The sequence below is a fragment of the Bemisia tabaci genome, chromosome 4 (assembly GCF_918797505.1).
Source record: "Bemisia tabaci chromosome 4, PGI_BMITA_v3".
In the NCBI taxonomy this organism is placed as follows: Eukaryota; Metazoa; Arthropoda; class Insecta; order Hemiptera; family Aleyrodidae; genus Bemisia; species Bemisia tabaci.
In genome coordinates, this window is record NC_092796.1 from 986264 (window position 1) to 1010808 (window position 24545).

A 24545-nucleotide genomic window follows, 5' to 3' on the forward strand; every position below is an offset into this window, starting at 1 on the left:
CAAATTCCATCGGGCAATTTAATATTTCACATAAAAACGGCTGTGTGGACTTTTGTGCGAATTTCTGTGAATTTCCTGCATAGTACGAGGCAAATTCCTCAAAAATTCCAAAGGAATCCGCAGAAACAATCTCTTGCAAAAAAGTGAATTGCCCACTTAAATTCGGCAACAACTGATGTGGCTTGGTTCCTTCCTGTTTAATGCGGTCCAATTACGACTTGAAACATACAGCGACGCGAACTTTATGGTTCCCCGATGAGACGAAGTTCAGTTTTTTAAAGGCTTATACTTCATAATGATCGAGTGGTATGTTTCGAATTGATGAGTGTTTTCCGCTCAATGCTACAAGAATCCTGTAAAAGTGCGCAAGCTCCGAATATGACACGAATTCTGTTTTTTAAACCAATTTTAACGACCTGTAAAAGCTTCATTTCACTCTGAACGCATTTGCAACATTTTGATCCTCGTACTCCTTTGCAGTGATCGATGGCCTCGTCAATGTGATACCGACCCACTGCAAAATTTACGGGGTGTGCTTGGAAAACAAAGAGGGGGAAAAAGTTGGCAAGTATAATTCTTTTTTTCGGCTGTAATTGGATGAATGAAACGCAGAGGCCTGAATATCCAAATCGGATTTTGAGGGGGACAGTTTTTCGGTGCCGACAGATGGATTATTCCATCGATGACTTCAACCTCACAGTCCCTCCTTATATGATGCGAGATATCCCTGACGAAGTTTTTCAGATTTGTGTGAACCTGCATAAGCCCTATCGATTGAAAACACTAACAGTTGAAAACTCTGATAAAATGAAGTGGGATGCATTAGCTTTGATATTTTAATTCGGCTCTAGTTTAAAGGAGCCGATTCTCTGGTAGATTTCTCAAATTTGATGATCGTTTAAATGTGTATATTTGTCCGCTCAAACGTCTTTCGGCGCTTCTCGTTTCTCTTGGGGTTTGTAAAAACTCGGCTGCATCCATTCTTAACATTCATTACTTCTATGGTGAATAATGTTTGCTCACTTCATCGGTTGACAACTTTGGTCTCTCTCTTTTCAAACGAGGACAAGCAAAATTAAGAGCAGTCCATGACACATACATTAATAATAAAAACCAATATAAAACGCGGAAAACACGGCTAAGAGGATTTAAAACCTTTAATGCCTTTTTTAACCCCCTAGTAGCAAGATTCACTTTCGCCTTCCTAACGAACGTATAAGAGATTAATAACGGTTATATAAGCTCCATTTTAACTAAAGCTTATATATTGTGCATATAAGTTTTATATAAAATGCTCAAGAAAATAAATAATCATATTTTCAGAAGATAACGTTTATATAATAGTTATATAATGGCGGAAGGGTTTTTATAAATTTTCTTTATACGCACAAATTAAAACAATTATACAAAAAACGTATAAAGATTATATAACGCTACAACCAATCTGAGGTGATCACGAACATATAACCTTTATATAAAAACAGCATAAACCTTAGCTAACGCATTATACAAAAATCTTGTGCATTAAGAGGTGTGACCTTTATATAAATAACGTTTACAGGTTATATAACGCATTAACAGACCTAAAGCCCTGTGAAACGTAAAACTTTTATATAAAAGCCGTATAAAGGTTATATGAGTTATTACACAAAAATTTGACGCATTGAGAGTTTTCGTAAGAGTATGACCTTTATATGAATAACGTATAACGATTATATAACGCATCAACAAACCTAAAGCCATGTGTACCGTAAAACCTTTATATAAAAACCGTACAAAGGTTATATAAGTCATTACACAAAAATTTGGCGCATTGAGAGTTTACGTAAAGGTGTGGCCTTTGTATGAACAACGTATACAGATTATATAACGCATTAAAAGACCTAAAGCCCTGTGAAACGTAAAACTTTTATATAAAAGCCGTATAAAGGTTATATGAGTCATTACACAAAAATTTGACGCATTGAGAGTTTTCGTAAGAGTATGACCTTTATATGAATAACGTATAACGATTATATAACGCATCAACAAACCTAAAGCCATGTGTACCGTAAAACCTTCATATAAAAACCGTACAAAGGTTATATAAGTCATTACACAAAAATTTGGCGCATTGAGAGTTTACGTAAAGGTGTGGCCTTTGTATGAACAACGTATACAGATTATATAACGCATTAAAAGACCTAAAGCCCTGTGAAACGTAAAACTTTTATATAAAAGCCGCATAAAGGTTATATAACCCATTACAGGGCCGGATTTACCTACTTGCCGCCCATGGGCCGCCGCCGCGCCGCGCCGACCGTAGTGTGTTTGACGCAAAGCGTGAAGTATTTCTACAGTCTTGTAGGCGCTAAGCGTTCCACGCAGACCGCCGCTGAACTTTTTTAAATGTAGATTTTGCCGCCCCCTAAATTTGCCACCATGGGCCGCGGCCCACGTGGCCACCCCCTTAATGCCCCCCCCCCCCCCCTGACGCATTACACACAAATTTGGCGCATTGAGAGTTTTCGTAAAGGTGTGACCTTTATCCCCTGCTAACTTTTGAACGAATTGAGCTAGGGTAATGAAACTTTGGGAATGTTCCTATCTCATAGGGGACCATCTTTCGGGGGGGGGGGGGGGTCAAAATTTTGGTCCCCCATCAGGGGGGCGCGGGGGGCCCCCAACTTTTTTTTTTTCAAATGGCAAATAACCCCTATCTTGTGATACCTCATTCGAAAGAGCATAAAAAACTAAGAATTTTGGCGCAAACCGCAGATCAATATCTTAATTTTTGACCGAGTTATGATAGGTCAAAGGTCAAATTTGACCTATTTTCAAAAAATCATAACTCCGGTTCAAATTATCATAGAGAAAAAAATAAAACGGGAAAATTTACCAAATTGTGTCCACTTTTAAGTAAAAATTGCAGAAATCACTTCGCTGTAATTTTAAGGGGGGGGGGGCTCGGACCCCCAAATACGTCAATTCAAAGGTCATTCAATTTTCCCGCGAAAAAAGGCAATTTCCCCTAGATTTGCCTCCACATTATCTCAGTAAGGTCAAAATTAGTTCAACATTACGTTGGCAAGTCCCCAAATTTCGGGAAAAGTTAAAAAAAAACGAAATTTAAGGTGATTAAATTTGACCGTTTAAATTTCGTTTTTTTTTAACTTTTCCCGAAATTTGGGGACTTGCCAACGTAATGTTGAACTAATTTTGACCTTACTGAGATAATGTGGAGGCAAATCTAGGGGAAATTGCCTTTTTTCGCGGGAAAATTGACTGACCTTTGAATTGACGTATTTGGGGGTCCGAGCCCCCCCCCCCCTTAAAATTACAGCGAAGTGATTTCTGCAATTTTTACTTAAAAGTGGACACAATTTGGTAAATTTTCCCGTTTTATTTTTTTCTCTATGATAATTTGAACCGGAGTTATGATTTTTTGAAAATAGGTCAAATTTGACCTTTGACCTATCATAACTCGGTCAAAAATTAAGATATTGATCTGCGGTTTGCGCCAAAATTCTTAGTTTTTTATGCTCTTTCGATGGAGGTATCACAAGATAGGGGATGCCATTTGAAAAAAAAAAGTTGGGGGCCCCCCGCGCCCCCCTGATGGGAAACCAAAATTTTGACCCCCCCAAAAGATGGTCCCCTTTGAGATAGGAACATTCCCAAAGTTTCATTACCCTAGCTCAATTCGTTCAAAAGTTAGCAGGGGTGGGACGGACTTTTGGTACACCCTGTATGAATAACGTTTACGTACAGATTATGTAACGCACTAATAGACATAAAGCCTTGTGAAATGTATAACTTTTAAATAAAATTCGTATAAAGGTTTTGTAACTCATTAAACAAAAATCTGGCGCATTGAGAGTTGTCGTAAAGGTGTGGCCTTTATATGAATAACGTTGACAGATTGTGTAACGCATTGATGGACCTGAAGCTTTGTGAAATGTATAACCTTTATATAAGATCTGTATAAAGCTTATATAACTCATTATACGAAAAGCTTACGCGCTGGAAGTTTTCGGAGAGGTGTACCTAGCCTTTATCAGGGGTTGATAAAACGACTCCTCTCCAAAATTAAGCGGGATTTGGACTAAGGTGGTTTCCACAATTTCGAATCCCCCCCTCCCCCCTATTTTTGCTTGTCACTTTATCTACAGAGATCTGTTGGCGTAAATACTGCAATGATTAAAACGACAATGATCACATTTCAGTTGGATCTGCACAGATGCTGACGTGCGTTTCGAGAAGCGCGCCTCATAACGGTTGGGTAGGCAACAGGCAATGTTCCCCGCGCATAGGATTTTTTTTGTAACTGCGCATAGAAATGATTAATATTTTTCTAAAAAAATCAATCGTCTGGAAAAATGAAAAATCGCGGTAGTGTTAAAAGAAAAAGCGCGGAAACGAGGCACCTGGCAATGGCCGGCTTCTGTTCAACTGACTGTTTTTGACAGAATATTACACGGGAAAAGAAATAAAAAATCAGCGAGAGGGAGGCAATGGGAGTCTTGTGGGACCCGACAAAAAATTAGTTTCCCTATGCACATAAGTGTTTTTCCAGAAGAGCCAGAATTCATAGTTCCAAATTGCAAAATGCAGTCCATATGTATTAGGAACTTTAAAAGGTTACAAAACCCAAAATTAATTTGTGACGTATTCAAAAGGCATAAACTTTAAGTGAAAAGGCTTGAAAGGCGAATATTTGTTGTTTTTCTTCTTTCATTAATGAAAACTTTGAATAAAATAGGTGTATAGGTACTGCATATAAACACAAATGGAAGCTTGATGATCGAAATTGTTGGGTGCCTGGTATTTCAGAAATCATTTATTGAAGCAGTTTCATACTGCTCTCCCACCCCTCTATCCTGCCCCCTTCAGCAGAGTCCAAAATAAAAGGAGGAAAAAGTCCAGCGTTTACTTACTTAAAGTCTACTTAAAGGAGCTTGCCAATAATTAGCAAGTTTGATCACTTTATACTCTTTCACTTTTTGAACTAGGGCTTGTCAGGCACAATGTATATGACCAACCAGATGTCAATGTAAATCTTGTGACAGAGAATAGTCTCAGTCTGAGTTTTGGATCAAGCAAACAAATTTTAGCCGGAGTTTGATGACATCAGATCTAAAAATTGTCACTGAAAACATACTGACTGAAAAATCTCACTTCAAAGAAAGTAGGAAGTATGTTGGCGGTTCTTTTGTTTTCCTTCAAAACTTATGTCAACTTTTGAAAATTTTCAATGTAACTACCTACCTAGGGGGCGAGATACTCTGATAATGTGCGTACTCTTAAAATCAATCCTGTATCTTTTCCAAAGAGTTGAGTTCCCTTGAGTTAAAACTTCCTACAACCTATTAAACTTCGTGAACCCGTAAAAATATGAACATCATGGATAGGAGAGGATATCTGCACTTTAACAGACTGTTTTGAATAAATGGGTCCTTCGCATAAGAAACATCTGCCAACTCAAGGCGAATTCTTACTTCGTTGCGTATCATTGTTGTGAATGCAAATTCTTACAGTAACTATTTATTCTATGTTACAAGCTCTTCAAGGTAACTTCTAGCTTCATCATACTCCTCCAATAGTTATTTTCTGATAATGCTTAGTATAGAACAGTTCAGAGTGCCTACCCAAGGCTGAGCAATAGCTCGGTGAGAGTAGTGTTAAGTACTGAGTTCTGTGTCACTGTCAGTGAATTGATGACATTTTTCAGTCCCCAAACAAATAAGAGTGATTAATCTCCAACAATCTAAGGAAAAACTGAAGCAGGTGGAGAAGAAAAAAAAAACCCAAACAAAAAAACATACCTGTATCAGTGCTTCCCATATACAACCAGCAACAAAGAACACAGCTTTCACCGCACATATATCACTTGAACCCATGACCCGCGCGTGTAATGAAGGTTGCTCCATAAATTTTCGGAATATTTTCTATCCCGGGAGCGGTAAGCATAATCTGAATAATGTACGGATTTAAGAAAGTTCATATCAACACTTCGGTTCAGCCAAGAAATTTTCGGTTCACCAACTCCAGACCACATTTCTCATTATAGGTTATGTTTACGCAGGGCTGCCATCAAATGGAACATACGAAATAGTGCGAGTCCTCCATAAAGATATTACGAAATTTCAAAGGAGTCACTCACTTTTTGTGTTATTCATTGGGTAAGTCGACAATTTTTTTCTTAAGACTACAAAGATTTACTCGTGTTCCGCGAAGACACCGAAATAATACTGTTATCGAAATCGAATTGAAGGATACAATTTTACTACAGTAACTTCCTGTGGCAGCCCTGTGCCCCGTGATTTGGCGGATAAAGAACAAAGACCAGTCGTGGTCGTCGGGAATTCGGTGCCGGTAACAGTGAATGAATGTTCTGGAAAATCAGCTTGAAATTTTGAATCCTCGTGTTCTGGGAAACAAGTAATAAGTATGAAATTTTGACTTCTCATATCCTCGTGAAGAATCTACGGCGTTCCATCCAGAATTCTTGTTTCAGACGGCTCCAAAATGAGTGTAAGTATCTATCTGACCACTTTCTTATGATTTGATGTACATAGTCATTTACTTCTCATTTAGGCTTCCTACTTCTCCGGAAAGCAACCATGAAAATTTGCCATGACCAGGACGAATTTGAACAACCATACTAGTACAGCACGGAAGGAATTAGGAATGAAGCACACAACCAGATGCCTGATTTTGGAAATTGACTCTCACTCTTGTCACACGAAGAATATTCGTTACCTGTAAGAATGTCAGACACAAATTTTGCTTCTCAACATAGTTAGCGGCTCGTGGCGACAACGTCTTCAGCAGCCCGACCACATACTTTGACTTCCATCGATATTGATAGAACTCAATTCCATTCCAATGGAATACCCCTTTGGAATGGAACTGAGTTCTATCAATAACGATGGAAGTCGAAGTCTGTGGTCGGGCTGCAGACCGGAAGTGTCTAATCTCCAGCTCAGGATCAGGAGACCAATTTTTGTTTCCGGCTCATGATGTGTGACCTTGTATTGATCTGCGATGAATGCCCGGAACATTATATGGAACATCTGACTCTAAACAAAATGTAGCTGTGTACGACATAGCTGAGAGGTCAATAAAATTTTTTCAGTGTTAGTTGCATGCACATTTTACACTTTATGCTACACTGAGGTATATTGCCCCATACGAATCAATAATTTGTTAGCCTTTCCCACATGAACTGTCTTCATTGACGTTGGCTTTGAGCTTCGTTCTTTTCTGTCAACGTATATTTAACTTCTTGTTATCAAAATATCTCACATGCCAATGCATTTGTAATCTAACGGTGAAGCACGAAATTGAAAGCACATGGTCATCATTTGACGCGAGTGTGTACTATAGGGAAGATGTATGAAAGCAAGTGAGGGTTTACTGGCCTCAATTGCGAATATCAGCAAAGTTTTAGGTCATAAGCATCCGATAGCCATGTCAGGAGCATTTTCTTCGAACATTTTACCAATGAAGAATGAAAGTTTTTAATTTGATGCTTACAAATCCTGAAAACCATGCTTAGCATCCAAATGATTATTTCCGTTTTAGACTGGTAAGCTTTCCCCTCAAATCATTTTAATTACAGTGCAATTTTTGACTGTTTTGAAACTTGTGATTGACTATGTGCATACATACGCTCGATACATACATTTTTTAGTTTTCAACCTAACCCTCCTAGTATCTGCTGTTGTTTCATCAGTCCCATCAAGCCCCCCTGATAAGTTCTTCGGTGACTGACTTCCAAGAGTCTGCAGCATGTCTGTTTTGCATTGATGTTTTGGGAAGCATATGAAGATGCTCTCTTGTGGGGAGGACCGTATTTGTCCATCTATTCTCACCCAAGGTCATCATTTCAGGGGTCTGCACGGAAACGCCGTACTACTCGAGAGCCCCAAACAAGGCAGGGATTGCACAAGAAATTGCGTAGAGATTTGCGTAGAGATGACACACCAGAAGACGATGCACTTTTAGCGCTGACTTCAAGTTTTTCATCCTGCACTGTTGATTCATCTGTAGAAGGGAAGCTATCCAATCTTAGTCATGATGAAATCACCGAGCAGCTCAGTTTGAGCGATTCTTCTAACCATGCTGCTCCTCTTTGCGCTAGTACTCCTTGTAAAAGTGGCAGTGAGTCTTATAACCCTAATCAAAGTAGCATCGTTGAAGGCATCTTTAATGAGTCATTTCCCGCAGCAAATTTGTCTATTCAACTTTTTACTGATGAAGCGGAAGTTCAGTGCACCGAAAGTTTAGAAAATTATGTTGTAATTGACAAGTCTCCAAATGATGCAGGCGAGTTTGATGCTCTAGGAGATCTTGATGTTGTAAATTTTGACGTCCCATCGGATAACTATGTAGTGGCATCAGATGATGAAGATATTGATATGGGTGTTGACGAGCTTTTGAAATACTGCCAAGAGGAAGACGAAGATGCAGAGAGGCAGGTTTCAGAAATCACAAATTTCCTACGAGAATGGTCCGTAGAAAATTCCATAACCTTGTTAGCTTTATCAAGGCTTGCTGCAGGCTTGAAGCAGCTCCACCCAACTTGTTTCGGAAATCTTCCTGTTGATGGACGCACTATTATGAGAACTCCGGTACAAAAGTTAAATATAGTCAAGGTTCCACCAGGTGAATGTATACACTTAGGTGTTAGAAAACAATTGAACTTCATTGGCTCTATTCTCGAAGAAGAAGTTGAAGATTTAGGACTTCTCTTTAACATTGACGGCGTTAAATTGTACAAGCACACATCATTTTCACTCTACCCTATATTAATGATGGTGCAGTCTTGCAAGTCCCTAAAAAACAAGGTCTTCCCTGTTACCTTGTATTATGGTGAAGGCAGACCTCGTGATATGCGCCTATTTTTACAGCCTTTTATTGACGAAATGATTCAGCTCTTAACCTGCAATGATTTCCAATTAAAGGGAAGAGTAGTGAAAATATTCTTATTAGGCTTCTGTTGTGACACCCCTGCCCGTAGCGAAATTTTAGAAACTGTGGGCCATAGTGGGTTTTACTCCTGTTTCAGATGCGTGACGAGAGGTAAAAGCATAACACTTGAGCCGGGTAAAGGTAATGTTCGGGGAAAAAAAAGAAAACAAGGTGCAGGAACCAAGCGCAATTCAACCAAGAGAATTTTTCCAAGTGTTCAAGATCCTCCGAGAGAGGATATTAAATTTCGAAACAAAGAGTATCATGATCATCAACCTGCCAAGCGACCATTAACACCCTTAGTAGACCTGCCAGGCCTCCACTTTCCACGGTCTTTTATTCTGGATCCCATGCATTTGGTTTTCATTGGCGTCACAAAAAGTATCCTCTCTATTCTTTTCCTAGGCGGTCGACACATGCTGAGCCCTTCTTTACGACAGAAAGTCCAAAAAAAACTTGATGACTGTGCGCCTTATTTACCATCTGATTTTCCTCGTAAACCAAGCAAGATAAGAAATGTCGGCACTTGCAAAGCAGCTGAGGCTCGAATTTATCTATTTTATCTGGGACCGGTAATTTTAAGAAATTCTGTTGACCGTAACAAATATATCCATTTCATGGAACTATCTGTTGCCATGAGAATATATCATAATGTTACTATGTGCGCAAATGCTGAAGCAAGGAAACTTGCGAAAGATCTGGTCCAGCATTTTGTTACTTCAGTCCCAGAGTTGTATGGAGAGGAGTACTCATCCCACAATATGCACTCTTTATACCATTTACCCGACGACATCGAATGGTTCAAGGACAGTATCCCGGACTTTACTGCTAACGACATCAGTGCTTTCCCTCCAGAAAATTTCAATCAGGTCTTCCGTAGGTTTACACGAGGTTATGCTAAACCGCTTCAACAAAACTTCCGTCGGCTGGCAGAATTATTTGAAAGTGATTTCTGGCGGCAGAAGTACAAGAAGAGCATGGCTACCTCCGATAAGATTCAGTTTCAAAAGAATCATAGTGAAGGACCGTTACCATTGTTTCTAATGGGCCAACAGTACAAAAGTGCAATCTTCCCCTGCTTCTCGCTATCCACCAATCTAGCAGATTGCACCTGTGGAACAGAATGTGGAAAGGTCATCATCGCACTTAATTTTGTCGAAGATGCAGAGAACAATGAACAATATGTTGTCGGGATGAAATTCGAAGTTAAATCTGAATTTTTTGATGATCCTCTTCCCAAAAGCGGGAAACTAGGGATCTATAAGGTCTCTAAACTTTCAAGGTCGTTGGACAAATGGCCAGTATCGTCCATTACAACAAAGTATGTTAGATTGCCATACGTCAAAGATGACAGTCTTCCTGAACAGTACAGGAAAGAGGAATATATTGTACTTCCTCTGCTACACTCAGAGGCTGGTCCCTCAACATCCTAAATAATCCTTTTCACGATTTCCCAGGTTTGTGAATTTTTTAGAAATGCTTTTATAGATTACATGCTTCCTCAGTCATTCCCTTGCATGAACAGAGTGGTAAGAGCTGGGAAAGAATTTGAGAATATCACAGTATTCTTAGCATAGCAACTTTTAAACATTGCAAGTAAATAGAGTAGCTTCCTGCTACCTAATACAAAGAGTTGAGCATCTTTCACCTCAATACACAATCTCTCTATAGATTAAAGTAAGGTATATTCTGTCTTTTCTGCTATTAATGACCAAGCTGCTCTGGGAAGTCCAAAACTTCTTAGTATTTTTTTTTCTTTCTATCGTGCTCTGAGGTGAAAGTCTTTCTAATTTTCCAGTAAAATGAGAAAGCAATAATGAAATTTCCATGATAAAAATGCTTACCCAAATAGAAGCAAAAAAGGATTTTACCCATGAAAAGTGTCAATGATAAGGACTTCTTGTGCTCTCATAAAGTCTGTGCTACAAATTTTTCTAAAAACTTGTCTGTTTGGAACGGAATATTCATCCCTCAAGTACAATGTCTTAGCACCCACTTGCTGTATCTTTTTTTAAGTGTTGTTTGACTAAGAGATGTGAATGCTTTTCAGGACCTGAAATTGTGGACGCTCATAAAAATTTTGGATACAGGAGAATATGATGCTGTCCCCAATGTATGGATTACCGATAAGAAGGAGTGTTACTACCCTGACCCCGATAAAACGTCAACACAAATCATCGAGTCGCTGGCTGCCAAATGTGTGAAGCCACACACCACAGACCACGAATGGATTGTCTACAAAAAAATCGAGATCGTACAGTCAGATTATAGTAAGTTGTTGTTATCTGAAAAATTCATCCGCAAATAGCTGCTGCTGTCTATCGCTCTAAAAAAAAGAAGAAGAAAGGAATTGTAAAAATTCTGAAAAGTTTCAAGGGCGATACATGTTTTTAAAGCAATGCCAGATACACTTGTCAATGAGTCAATGATCCAAATAAATGAGTTGGTGACAGATGGGAACATTTGATTTTTCACTCAATTTAGTTTACAAAAACAGATATTTTAGACTTCTTGAAAGCTTAAGTAAGGTTTACGTATATGTTACGGTCAAAACCCGAAAACCGTAACATATATATTTCGAAATTAAAATAAAAAAAATTATCTCCTAACTATCTTGTTTGCCGAATGACTCCTCGAATTCGCTGAAAAAATAATATACTGCTTTAGCACTTCAGATTTCAAAAATATGTCTGGTGATCCCAAGAAACTGCCTTTACTGCCCTTGCAGGTAACTTTACCTCCTATGAATGAAACTTCAACTGCGTGCGCAATCAAGGCTGTATCTTATGATCACCAGACCCATTTTTGACATCCTAAGTAGTTAATCGGCATACCATTGTTTTCAGTGTTTTAGCGTGAAGTGAGAACATCGGGTGAATATTCACTTTTGCCACTTTTTCCGAAATTCAATTTTTCTCCCAGACAAATGCTTAAGGATACTATTTGTGGTCAGAAGAATAAAGGAATAAAGGCGGAAACGCTTTTTTCCAGAAAAACATCATATTTTAAAAAATTCTGATGCAAACATATCCATGGATGTAAAATTGCAGTACAACCCATTTGTAAGATAGGGATTAAGGAAGTTCATCCACATTGCTCTTGGCGTGTTAGCACGGATTCGAGAGAGTTGTTTTAGCTTTTTGCAACCCGTTCCAAATGAGACTTCATCCAAGTTTGCCATTACTGAATGAATAAAAAAAAAAACACACTAAGAACTTGATATTACTCGTGAGGGTCAACATTAACTGGAGAAGGTTGTGGATGGAGCATCATTTGGAAATGGGTGGTGGCCTCAGGTCCCAAAAAACTAAAACAACCCTCGTTGAGTCTGTGTTAACCCTCACGAGTGATTGCATTGTTGACAGCATAATTTGGAAAGATTTGGCGGCCTTCAGCTGCTTAAAACTAATGTAGCCTTCTCAAGTCGGTGCTGATCCTCACAAGTAAAAACAAAGCTATTTAAAATAGCAAGGTTGGTCATACTGCATAGCTCCCATCAACATTTATAGCGGACCCAAATTAAAGTGTCGCTCTATAATTGCATCCGTCAGAGACGTGTGTCCCTAAGGAGTCTTTCTTCACTTATGGTGTTGGCATCAGAATGTCGAAATACAATATTTTCCTACGAAGAAAGTGTCTCTGTAGCTGTTTTTACATTGTTCCGATCATCAAAAGTGTCCTTAATAAGTTTTTCAGGAGAAAAATTCAATTATGGGAAAAGCAACTAAATTGAATATCTACCCAACACTGTAATAAATGCGACTCTATTTTTATCTGTAGGACTGATCCCTCTATTTTCTTTAAATGCTTTAAATTTTCTCCCTTTTCTGTGCAGCCAAATTCAGTGTTTGTTGCGGCGACATGGTCCGCAAAACTAAGGATAAGAGGCTTGCTGAAGAGAGTGCTGAAGAAATCGCGTTGAAAAAACGGAGAATCTCTAAAACTGCATCAGCATCTGCAGTGCCTTCATCACAACTCAAACCACAAACAACCACAAACCAACAACCACAAACGACTCCGCTGAAAACCATTCACAAATCCAAGAAGAAGACCTCAAAAAGTCCGCCTCCAGCATCTAGTAATTTTATCTCAGGAAGCGCAAATAATTCTTTCGAAGGAGGCGAACTTTGTCCATGTAAGAAGGACTCGCATGAATGTTGCTGCGCTGAGCCAACTACTTTAGAAAACATAGCGAAAAATCAGTGCCTGTTATCACGTAAGTTTTTATCTTATCTCAATGATTGTTAAAAAGGCATATGGGCACTGTAGCGTCCGTAACATTTTGCTGTTGCATCCATATCAAGAAGAAAATAGAAGTAACTACCATAGTTGATTTATAAATAATTTCATTTATACTATCAAGTAAGTGTTCCAAATTCACAGAGAGCAACACAACTTTTTTACAATTAGCATGAGCGCACAGATTGCAGTTCCAGAACAGAGATAAAAAATCAGAGCCATTTTTGGTGTAGTGTCCGTAAGTTATTTTCTCTTCTCAGACTCCAGAAAAAGAATAGGATTTTCTTGACCCTTTATAGAATTTATCTGAAACTCTAGTCTACAATTTTTTTCAATTGTTTTACGAAAAACTTTGATTTTTATTCTTCATTTTCCAAGAGATAAAGCGCAGCCTCTGTAACAATAACCCCTGTCTGGTGAGTTGAATTTTCCACCATTTTTGTTTTCTTCTATCAGCACACATTGTTTAACAGTCCTGTTTGATTTTAGGTCGCCTGTTCAAATCCGAAGAAAAATCTGCCAAAAGGCATTCAGAAATAGTAAAGATAATTGATGCCCAGAAGCAAGTAACTAATACTACAGAATCTGCGGCCACTCCAGTAATTGAGCCAAGGCGTATAATCAAAAAGGAAGATGTGGATGCATCATTGTTGAACGACTTCCCCCTCACAAAGAGCAAGAAAATTCGGGAATGGAATGAAAGATTGAAGTCTCAAGAAACTGCAGATAAATTAGTTAGTGCGATCTTTTCTAGTCCTGATTTTTGGCTTTGTTAGTATTAAGTTCACAGTCTTTTTTTTTTTTTTTTTTTTTTATTTTGCAAAATTAGTCTTAATTTTTGGGTCATTCCATGTCAACTCAACGAGGTTTTGAACCTTGACCTCTTGGATTATGTTCAAACTTGGTGTGCTGTAAGTTCTTATCGAAAAAAAAAAAAAAATATTCCCAAAATTTTAGGTCATTTGATCGCTTCGTCAAATTTATGTGGAATTTCAAAGTTTGCAAAAAATTGGGTTTTTTTATGGCCAGTAAAACTTTGAACGGTTGTTACTTTTCAACGGTTCATCGGTAAAACTAGAAATTGGTCTTGCTTTAAAGCTCAGAGCTTCTTCTTTTCAAAAAAAAAAAAAAGTGAAAAAACCGGTTTGGAAAATTTTGAATTTTCAAATTTGAATTTTTTGAAAAGGGCATTTTTTAAAAATTTGATTTTCTTTGTAAGTGACCCTTACATAATCTTAAAGCATTTCCCAAAGTTTCAGTGTGGGCCGCCAAGCTTCTCCCGAGTTACAGCAACAAACGTACCGTAATCCCACTTAAAAAGCATCATACCTACATACAGGGTTTCCCAGACCACCCGCACTGCCCAAGATCAAGACCCTCTCCCCTTTACCTCCAAAGGGGGGCTGGAGGTGTTGCGAGGCCACGAAATTCGGATTTCTTGGGGTAGATTCTCTACCTCACCTTGTGGTCCCCGACTTCGTCCGGCCCAAATCAATCGAGAAAAAGGTCTGGTACGGACGCTCTGGGACACCCTGTATGTAAGGCATGATGCCTCTTAAGTGGGATTACGGTACGTTTGTTGCTGTAACTCAGGAACTGCTTGGCGGCCCACAATGAAACTTTGGGAAATGCTGAAAGATTATGGAAGGGTCACCTTCAAAGAAAATCCAATTTTTAAAAAATGCCCTTTTTGAAAAATTTAAATTTGCAAATTCAAAATTTTCCAAAAAATTTCCATAACTTTGTTTTCAATTTTTTTTTTAAAAAAAAAAAAAAAAGAAGAAGCTCTAAGCTTCCAAACAAGACCCATTTAAAGTTTTTCCGATGAACCGTTGAAAGGTAACAGCCGTTCAAAGTTTTAAGTATTGATCATAAAAAAAAAACTCAATTTTTTGCAAACTTCAAAATTTCATTAAAAATTATCGGAGCGACCAAATGACCTAAAATTTGGGAAATATTTCTTTTTAATAGGAACTCACAGCACACCAAGTTTGAACATGATCCGAGAGGTCAAGGTTCAAAACCTTGTTGAGTTGACATGCAATGACCCTTTTGTTGATAACTTCAATTAATTTTGCGACCAAAGCTTACGAGATCGTGAACAATGGTTTCCTTGTTGGAATTTAGGGTATCAAAATTCATTGCTACCACTCACCTAATATCACCAACAGAACATTTGCACTCCTTTTTTTTTTTTTTTTTTTTTTATCAATTCAAAGGTAAGGGAAATACTATTTGAAATACTGCTAATATATTTTTACAACGTGGTTTTGCTAAAAATACCTCAATAACTGTGCAGCTAACTACGTTTTAAAATTTCCTGAAATGTAAACTCCAAGTGAAATTTTTACAGGATTTGGGTTTTTTTTTAATGTCAGGTCGAACTGGCCATGAAGTGTTTCCTGTAAAAAAAAAAAGAATAAAAATCGAAGTCGAAGCTCTAGTGTCAACTGAGGTTTTCTTTAAGCTTTAAGGCCCCACGTAATCTCAAACTGTAGAACTTGTTTTTTCAAAATCATAAGAAGTGCACTGGATACAACTGGTCATCGAATTCCCCCCCCCCCCCTCCCAGATTAAAGTTCTCTAAAGGAATGCTTGTCTTCCTCTCTCTGTCTCTTACAGATTGCTACCATAATCACAGAGAAAGTCACAAAGAAGTCCTTGTACCCTAATTTTACCGGACGGAATGTCATTAGCGTACTGATTGGGGCGGAAAAGGCCGGCTTTTTCACATGGGACGGCAAACCAAGAAACAAAATCAAGAAATTCCCATTCAAGAAATTGCAGTTTTATCAGATAATACTTGGTAAGATCCCTCTTTATTATCTTCTTTACAAATAGTCACAATTCGTTTCTTTTTGTTTCTCATTTCACTGTGAGATGGCAGTTACGTGAAATGAAATTACTGTTGTACTATGGTGCAGTAGCTGGTCGAAAAACAGTGATTGCCACTTTTAGGGTAAGTCAGGAAAAAGTTCTTTGAATGTGAGTGTGTGAGTCATCTGTGAAGTAGTCCACCCTTTGACAAATATTTTTTATCAGACTCATATAATTACACAAAATCTCATGTTTTCTCAAAAAGTCAGGGAATTATATTATCAACTTCTGTGACAACCGTGGAGTCAATGTTGTCTGGTAAAATTACCAGACAAACTGGTAATAGTACCAGGAAGCTTGTAGTAGCTCATCATAATAACCTAGTATAGTACCTTAATAGTAAGTGTGTAGCAATCAGGTAGTAAAACATGATTTGTATTTGCTTGGTAAGCAAGTGGACTGCGTTTAGCAGAAAGGAACCAAGCAACATCCGCTAATTTAATTTTTACAAGTTAACATTTGTGCAAATTCTTTTGAAAATTTGATGGAATTTGCTTTGTACCATGCAGAAAAATCACTAAAATTTGCAAAATAAAATCCGCACAACAATTTTCTTAGAAAAAAAAAAAAAAAAATTTCCCAATTACATTTGGCAGTACCTGATGTGGCTTTGTTCCTCTCTGCTTTATGCAGTCCAAACACGAATCATCTATTTTTTGGTAAATTTTTTGTCGTGTTTTTCTATCAATTTTAGAACTTAAGTTTAATGTCAAGCAACTTTAAGCTCACAATCATATTCGAAGGAAAAATTTTGCTGGCAAAAAATTGTATTTCCGAATCCGTTTTTCCTTTGCTTGAAACTTTTTCATGGTTGTAAGAAAGGCTGCACTCTCAACTTTTTCTTTTCTTTCTTCTTTTTTTTTTTTTAGAAATCGTGAAGTACCACCATCACCCCACCCCAATTGATGAAGCAAATCTTAAATATTCCTTGGGCCAATGGTTCTCGCAAACAGCGAATAAAATGGAAAAACTCCTATCACAGTAAGTTTTCGTTTCGCTATCTCTTTTTTCGGTGTTAGTTGTTCTCTACACAGTTGAAGAATTTCAAGCTCTTTTGCTAAACGTATTAGATGGCGGGGGGGGGGGGGGGGGGGTAATTTTACACTTGCAATTGGTCTTTTTCTGTTATCAGAGGACACTTCTCTACCATCGCCTCATTGTTCCTTTTCTTTCCAGAGCATTAATGCATTCCTTTCTATTACCTAAGTGAAAGGGGCATTATAACCTGAATTTTATTTCTTTTCTTTCTTAATTTATTTAACCGAAGGGAACCATCTCAATTGCAGTGTTTTCAAACTTGTTGAACTTTATCTTTACCTCAAATATACCTGGAAGTTCAAATATTTCAGGTTTTCCTACCGAAGTATTGTTAATTTTAAAAGGAAACTATCAGGTGATAAATTTCATCACATGAACATGCATTTTTTTTTTTTTTTTCCTTTAAGCATGAAAGTGCCACAAGTTTGGAAACACTGTAATTGAGTTGTTTCCCTTCTGTTAAGCACGGTCCAAATGACACTCCTGAAGAAATTGAGTTATCCATTGAACCAAAAGAATTCAATTTTAATATTGAAGGAATATAGATATGTTGAACATTAAAAGAGAGATTAAGGAAATTGTATTGCACAGTACTGGGTTAGACGAAGTTAAGGCTTGTTTGGCCCAAATATCATTAGGTTAGGTTATTTCTATAACAGCACACAAATCAGGTGGCCCCACAACTATTGTCATACTAGAAAGAGAGTGTTAGTTGGACCGCGTTAAACAGAAAGGAACCAAGCCACATCAGCTATTGCCAAATTTAATTGGGCAATTTAATTTTTACATGAAAACGGTTGTGCGGATATTCGTGCAAATTTCTAAAAAATGTAAGCGCCTCGTTAAACTTGGCAATAGCTGATGTGGCTTGGTTCCTTTCTGTTTAACTCAGTCCAGTTAGTCAATTTATTTAAAAACATTCAGCATCTTGGGCTGTCAACGTCTATAGTAAGAATTTGGAAGATGGGTGTAAAAATTTAGATTTTTAAATTAAGGGAGGCAAAGAGTTTCAGAAGTTTGGGTGTATTTATGTGAGGGTGTGTATATGTATGTATGTATGTCTTTAACCTAAAATTTATTGTTTTAAAGGACATCTGTGACTGTGGATTCATCTCAATCAGAAATTCCATCTTCTGAAGAATCAGACGCAGGAGAAAATCAGTACGTAACATTATCATCTTTATTAGTGTAATTTTTTCATTGTGTGTCAAAGGATACCACAAATTCCAGGGCCAAAAGCCGTATGAGATGCTAAGAGCCTAAAGTGGATAACTACACTTTAAGTTCATAAATTGACTACTGACAATACATCTTTTGCACAGCATGGTTAAAAAATTTTTTTATTGGCCAATTGCCTTATAGCTAATTTTTTTAAAAAAATCATTCTTCTCATCACAGATTTCATTGCCTCATTTTGGTTTTCATTTATTATGTTTAGAAATTTCATATGAGGAAGATTTCTTTCATTTCAAAGGGCACCGCAATTTTGGACATGTAAAATTGGCGTGTTTCTACCCTTCCACATCGTTGCCCATTTTAACTGACTTGAAATGCATTTTTCCAAGTCTAATCATCCTGAAAAATCCAAGGAAAACGGAGAATGTGGTAGACTCAATGTGAATCTGATAAACTCACCTGTACTACCTGGAATTTCATTTTATTTCCTTCTTGAAAGAAAAAAAAATCGAACTTCTTACCGCTTGAAAAGACAAGATAAGAAAAGAATCAGACCAAACGGGGTGCTCCTTGACCCAAGTCTTAATAGTCTTCCCATAAGAAGCACATGCCAGAAGATTTGCCGTATATATTTTTAGTAACTATGATTCCTTGAGTATTCATTTTATATTTATGTTTAGAATTGTAACTACAATTCCACCCATAATCTGGGTGATAATCCCTAGTGACACACAGAATTTTAATCCGCGGTATCTGTTACAGGAACCCTGATCCTGAGAATGAAAATGCTGAAAACACTGGAAATGATGATGCCCAGTTGAATCAAAATGCTGAAAATACTGCAAATGATGTTGATGCCCAGTTGAATCAATCAAGTGCAGAACATGATGATCTACACTAATTTTGGAACTTTAAGCCTAGAATATTTTTCTTTTCTCAAATTTTTTTACAGGTTCCTTTTTCTAAAGGTTTTTGTAGGTGCTCACAGGTAAATTCTTTCCTTAAGAGCTTATTTTTCCATAATATTTTGTGAATTTTGATATTTAGTTGGACATGCCAATTTCTTTCCTGATATTATGCCTGCTTGCCCCCACGCCGACTTTTTCTGCCAGTTTGTGGCTACTTGTTCCTCACTAATAAATTTTCCGGTCAATTTGACAAGGGTAGGAGTAGGGTTAAAGGGCTTTTGCCTTTTAGTTTTGATGACTTCTGACATGTTAGTTCCATCTCGTGTTTCTTAATTATATAGCTAATTTATTCAGTCCCTTTAAGACTGTTTTTGCCACTCGTGGCTAATTGATGCTCAATAGTAAATTTTTTCCTTAAGAGCTTATTTTTCCATAATACTTTGTGAATTTTGATATTTAGTTGGACATGCCAATTTCTTTCCTGATATTATGCCTGCTTGCCCCCACGCCGACTTTTTCTGCCAGTTTGTGGCTACTTGTTCCTCACTAATAAATTTTCCGGTCAATTTGACAAGGGTAGGAGTAGGGTTAAAGGGCTTTTGCCTTTTAGTTTTGATGACTTCTGACATGTTAGTTCCATCTCGTGTTTCTTAATTTATATAGCTAATTTATTCAGTCCCTTTAAGACTGTTTTTGCCACTCGTGGCTAATTGATGCTCAATAGTAAATTTTTTCCTTAAGAGCTTATTTTTCCATAATACTTTGTGAATTTTGATATTTAGTTGGACATGCCAATTTCTTTCCTGATATTATGGCTGCTTGCCCCCACGCCGACTTTTTCTGCCAGTTTGTGGCTACTTGTTCCTCACTAGGAAATTTTCCTTAAAGGGCTTTTTTTTCATAATATTTTGTTTATTGTGATGTTATTTAGTCATGTTGATTTCTTGATATGCCACTAATATTACTGATATAGCTGATTGCCCTCATGCGGGGTTTTGTTCTTTTCTCCGTCTTAATTATTTTTGGTATCTTTGATGCCCCTTTTTCCCTTTATTTTTGCCTGATAGGCAGTTTCTTTTCTCATATTGTTGTTGAGGTGTGGTCAGCTAAGTTGACGGTTGTTTACTTCCGGTTTGGAATTGCCAACGACGAATTTGGGCGTCTGAACAGAGCGGCGTTCGCAACTATACACATAATTGAAAACATCAGTCTCATCATCAGTCACTTATCAGTTATGATTTGAGACTTTTTTGTGGTTGTGATTTCTGTGTGGCTAAAAATTAAAGTGTAACAAGGTCTGAAAGTATTAAAAAACTTAAGTAAGCTTGTGTTCTCGGTTCTGAGGTAGTCGGATGCCTTCATGTTGATGTTAGTGACGCGAAAACACCTGCAAACCGAAAGTAAACAACCGTCAACTTAGCTGACGACACCTCTATCTTGTAGACCAATGTTATTTTGGAGTTTCAAAGTTTATTTAATAGAGTTATGTTGGCCTGGTGACGGCCTCTTTTTGTATTATGTCACCTCTTCTTTTCATTCAACTGACAAATTAGTTTTTAGGCATTATGAAGGTTTCCTTCAATGGGCCTGTTGCAAACTTTTGCTAGAGCAGAATGAAGAGTTCGCTCCTATAGATAATGCCTCAAAAATCACGATGAGCGCATCAGCAAAGTCTGAAATGCACTCATAAATTCACAATCTGCGTAAGAAATTTGCGTTATTTTTAGCTTCCCGCTTCAAAAACGATACTACTGTACAGGTGAATATTTTGTTAGAGGAGTCGCTCCATTGTCGGCAATATTCATCATGGCCGACGCTTGCGCACGGTCATGATGAGTTTTGCCGCCAATGGAACGACTCCTCCAACAAAATGTTCACCTGTACCGTAGTATCGTTTTCGAAGCGAGAAGCTCAAAAAACCACAAATTTCTTACGCAGATTGTGAAGTTATGAGTGCATATCAGACTTTGCCAATGCACTCATCGTGATTTTTGAGGCATTATCTGTAAGAACCAACTCTTAGTTTTGCTCTAGCAAAAGTTTGCAACAGGCCCATTCTCATTTGTGATTTCTTCACTGATATACCACTGATAGTAGTTCCTCAAAGGGCTTTTTTTTTCATAATATTTTGTTTATTGTGATGTTATTCAGTCATGTTGATTTCTTGATATACCACTGATAGAACTGATATTGTTGTATCTTGTGGACCAATGTTATTTTGGGGTTTCAAAGTTTATTTACTTATTTTTTCTTCATTATGAATTGTTTTTCTCTTTGACATTAGTTGTCTTTTCAAGAATTTGTTTCTCTTTCTTATCTTCAGTATTTCTCAAATTCATTTTTGGCTTGCCCTATTAAGGAATAAACTATACTTACTTCATTCCAATTCTTCTTTTTAAATTATTTGCATCTCGTGTATGACAAATTTAAGTGGATGAAGTTTATCAGTTTTATTTGTGTGTTAGTCCTTTGGTTTTGGAAGTGGTTTTGTCCATTGCTACATTTCAATTTTTCCAAAAAAGTTTTGATTTTGTACAGGAAAACTGTTTGGTCAACTCTTGCGTAAATTTCAGTGATTTTTCCAACTCGTGTGCAAGAAATTCACTGATATTAATCCCTTAAAGATTGGCGCAAAGTTTTCTGTAGAAAATGAAAATGTTCCACCATCGCAATGGAGAAAACCACTTTTCTAAACCATAGGCCTCGTAGTGAACATCATATAACATTCATGTAAACTGTTATATAAATGATTCATACGCTCTTTACTCATTGAGTATTTGAGTGACTTACATAACATTTAATCAAACTGTTATGTAAATGATCCGAGTGACCTTCACATAACCCTATCTTATTTTCATCCGTAAAGGATAGCAACTGGTTTATATAATGGACGCATAGTTTTTTAGTGTACATTGTTAATGAGCCTTTTATATAATACTGAATATAATTTTTATATAAAATATTTTTTAAAGTAATTGTAACGTATATTATATACATTATATACTTTGCTTGAATTAGGTTATATAACTAGTTTACTAAGGGTTACATAAAAAGCTGATTAATAATGTAAACTTTTAACTAAAAAAATTTACATCCATTATATACGCAACGGGTTTTTTTCAGCTTGTGGTTACTTACAGTTTATACTTTAACAAAAAAAAATTTATATAACTCTGCTACTAGGAGTTATATAACTTCTTTACTAAGGGTTAATTAAAAAGCTGATCAATAATGTAAACTTTTAACTAAAAAAATTTACATCCATTATATACTCAATGAATTGTCTTTACCCTGTGGTTATTTACAGTTCATACTTTTAAAAAAAATAATTTTATATAACTCTGCTACTAGGAGTTATATAACTTCTTTACTAAGGGTTAATTAAAGAGCTGATCAATAATGTAAACTTTTAACTAAAAAAATTTACATCCATTATATACGCAATGAATTGTCTTTAGCTTGTGGTTATTTACAGTTTATACTTTTAAAAAAATTAATTTTATATAACTCTGCTACTAGGGCCTTGTTCTCCGCATTTTTGCACTCTGTTCATCTTTCTCTTTGAAGGTTACATAACAAAGGGTATCCCGGTTAAGCATGTCAAAATGCCCTTGTGAACGGATTTTTATTTTAACCATTTTAAGTCATCAAGGGTGTCCTAAAACTTAGGTTTTGGGGAATTTTAGCCCCCCAATCCCCTTCGCCCCCCCTCAGACCCCAAAAAACCGCTTTTTGGGGCTATTTTTGACTATGCTAACGTCTTTTCCTTATAACTTTCGTAATTTTCGATGGAATTGAACCAAAATTTGTCAGAATCTACATCAACTAGCTTAGTTTTTGTAGGAAAAAATTCATTATCATCGGATAATATTTTAGCTTCTAAAAAAATTCGTACAATTTTGAAAAAAAAATCATTTTTTCCCTTTTTCGCGCTAGGTGACGTATGGAAACGAGGACACAAACAAAAATTGTCTCTTTTCTTAAGTTATACATCCAATAAGATACAGAAAAAATTTCGTGTTGATTGGAGTGGTGCGCCATACTTGAAAACGCAATTTTCTAACCTCAAAACGGCCAAAATGCCACCATAGCCTCCTTTGATGACTAGGCGTGGAGAAATATGTAGAGAGAAACATCCGGTTTTATCGTCTCACACCTCTTAAGTGATCCACTTAAGTACCTTGAGCCAAAATTTCGAGTTGATCAGAGTGGTGCGCAACACCCAAGCACGCAATTTTCTAACCTCAAAACGGTCAAATTGCCCATTTCGGCACCCATTATAACTCCGTGTCAAAAAATAAGAAGAGGGACATCCGATATTCTTGTCCTACCTCATAAATTAGACACATAAGTACATTTAGTCGAAATTTCGTGTCGATCAGAGTGGTGCGCAACACCCAAGCACGCAATTTTCTAACGTCAAAACGGCCAAATTGCCCATTTCGGCTGATTTCGGCACCCATTATCAATCCGTGTCAAAAAATAAGAAGAGGGACATCCGATATTATCGTCCTACCTCATAAATTAGACACTTAAGTACATTTAATCGAAATTTCGTGTCGATCAGAGTGGTGCGCAACACCCAAGCACGCAATTTCCTAACCTCAAAACGGCCAAATTGCCATTTCGGCTAATTTCGGAACCCATTATCACTCAGTGTCAAAAAATAAGAAGAGGGACATCCGATATTGTCGTCCTACCTCATAAATTAGACCCTTAAGTACATTTAGTCGAAATTTCGTGTCAATCAGAGTGGTGCGTGACACCGGAATACGCCGTTTTCTAACCTGAAACCTCCCGAAATTCCCATTTTGGCATTCATTATCACTGTATGTCAGCGATGAGCCCGCTTGGAAAGTGCATGATGCACATTGCAAAGTTCATTTTGGCACCCTACCGCGTAGCAGACCCGATCACACAGCGAAACCTCTGAACTCCCAGGAATTATATGACAGTAGGGACGCTCGCTTATCCCCCATGTAGAAACGTTCCCTCCTCTAAACTTCAATAATACGTAGTAGTGCACTGAGTACTGGCAAATTCTAGAAACTAAATTAACAAGGAATCGGCGTGTTCGGATGTTGCGCACCGCTCTGATCGACTCGAAATTTCGACTAAATGTACTTAAGGGTCTAATTTATGAGGTAGGACGACAATATCGGATGTCCCTCTTCTTATTTTTTGACACTGAGTGATAATGGGTTCCGAAATTAGCCGAAATGGCAATTTGGCCGTTTTGAGGTTAGGAAATTGCGTGCTTGGGTGTTGCGCACCACTCTGATCGACACGAAATTTCGATTAAATGTACTTAAGTGTCTAATTTATGAGGTAGGACGATAATATCGGATGTCC

The 24545-nt window shown here is 37.3% G+C and overlaps 2 protein-coding genes across 5 annotated transcripts in view; one reads left to right on the top strand and one right to left on the bottom strand.

The window, feature by feature from the left end:
• LOC109031245 (lachesin) overlaps positions 1-24545 on the bottom strand; it is a 559402-nt gene that overhangs the window by 72805 nt on the left and 462052 nt on the right. The window lies entirely within an intron of this gene.
• LOC109035222 (uncharacterized) lies at positions 3702-22652 on the top strand. 3 transcript variants are annotated; one of them, XM_072299125.1, is made up of 8 exons: positions 5769-6513; positions 11006-11225; positions 12791-13171; positions 13684-13928; positions 15817-16000; positions 16941-17052; positions 18199-18270; positions 19048-22652. In XM_072299125.1, the coding sequence occupies exons 1-8, from the start codon at positions 6508-6510 to the stop codon at positions 19184-19186; spliced, it is 1359 nt and encodes a 452-aa protein (XP_072155226.1). In that variant the 5' UTR covers positions 5769-6507; the 3' UTR covers positions 19187-22652. The 3 variants fall into 3 exon arrangements, with proteins under 3 accessions (XP_072155225.1, XP_072155226.1, XP_072155227.1); XM_072299126.1 differs by having other exon boundaries at positions 5774-6513; positions 12791-13090; XM_072299124.1 differs by lacking the exons at positions 12791-13171; positions 13684-13928; positions 15817-16000; ... (1 more) ...; positions 18199-18270; positions 19048-22652 and adding an exon at positions 7875-10412 and having other exon boundaries at positions 3702-6513; positions 11006-11143.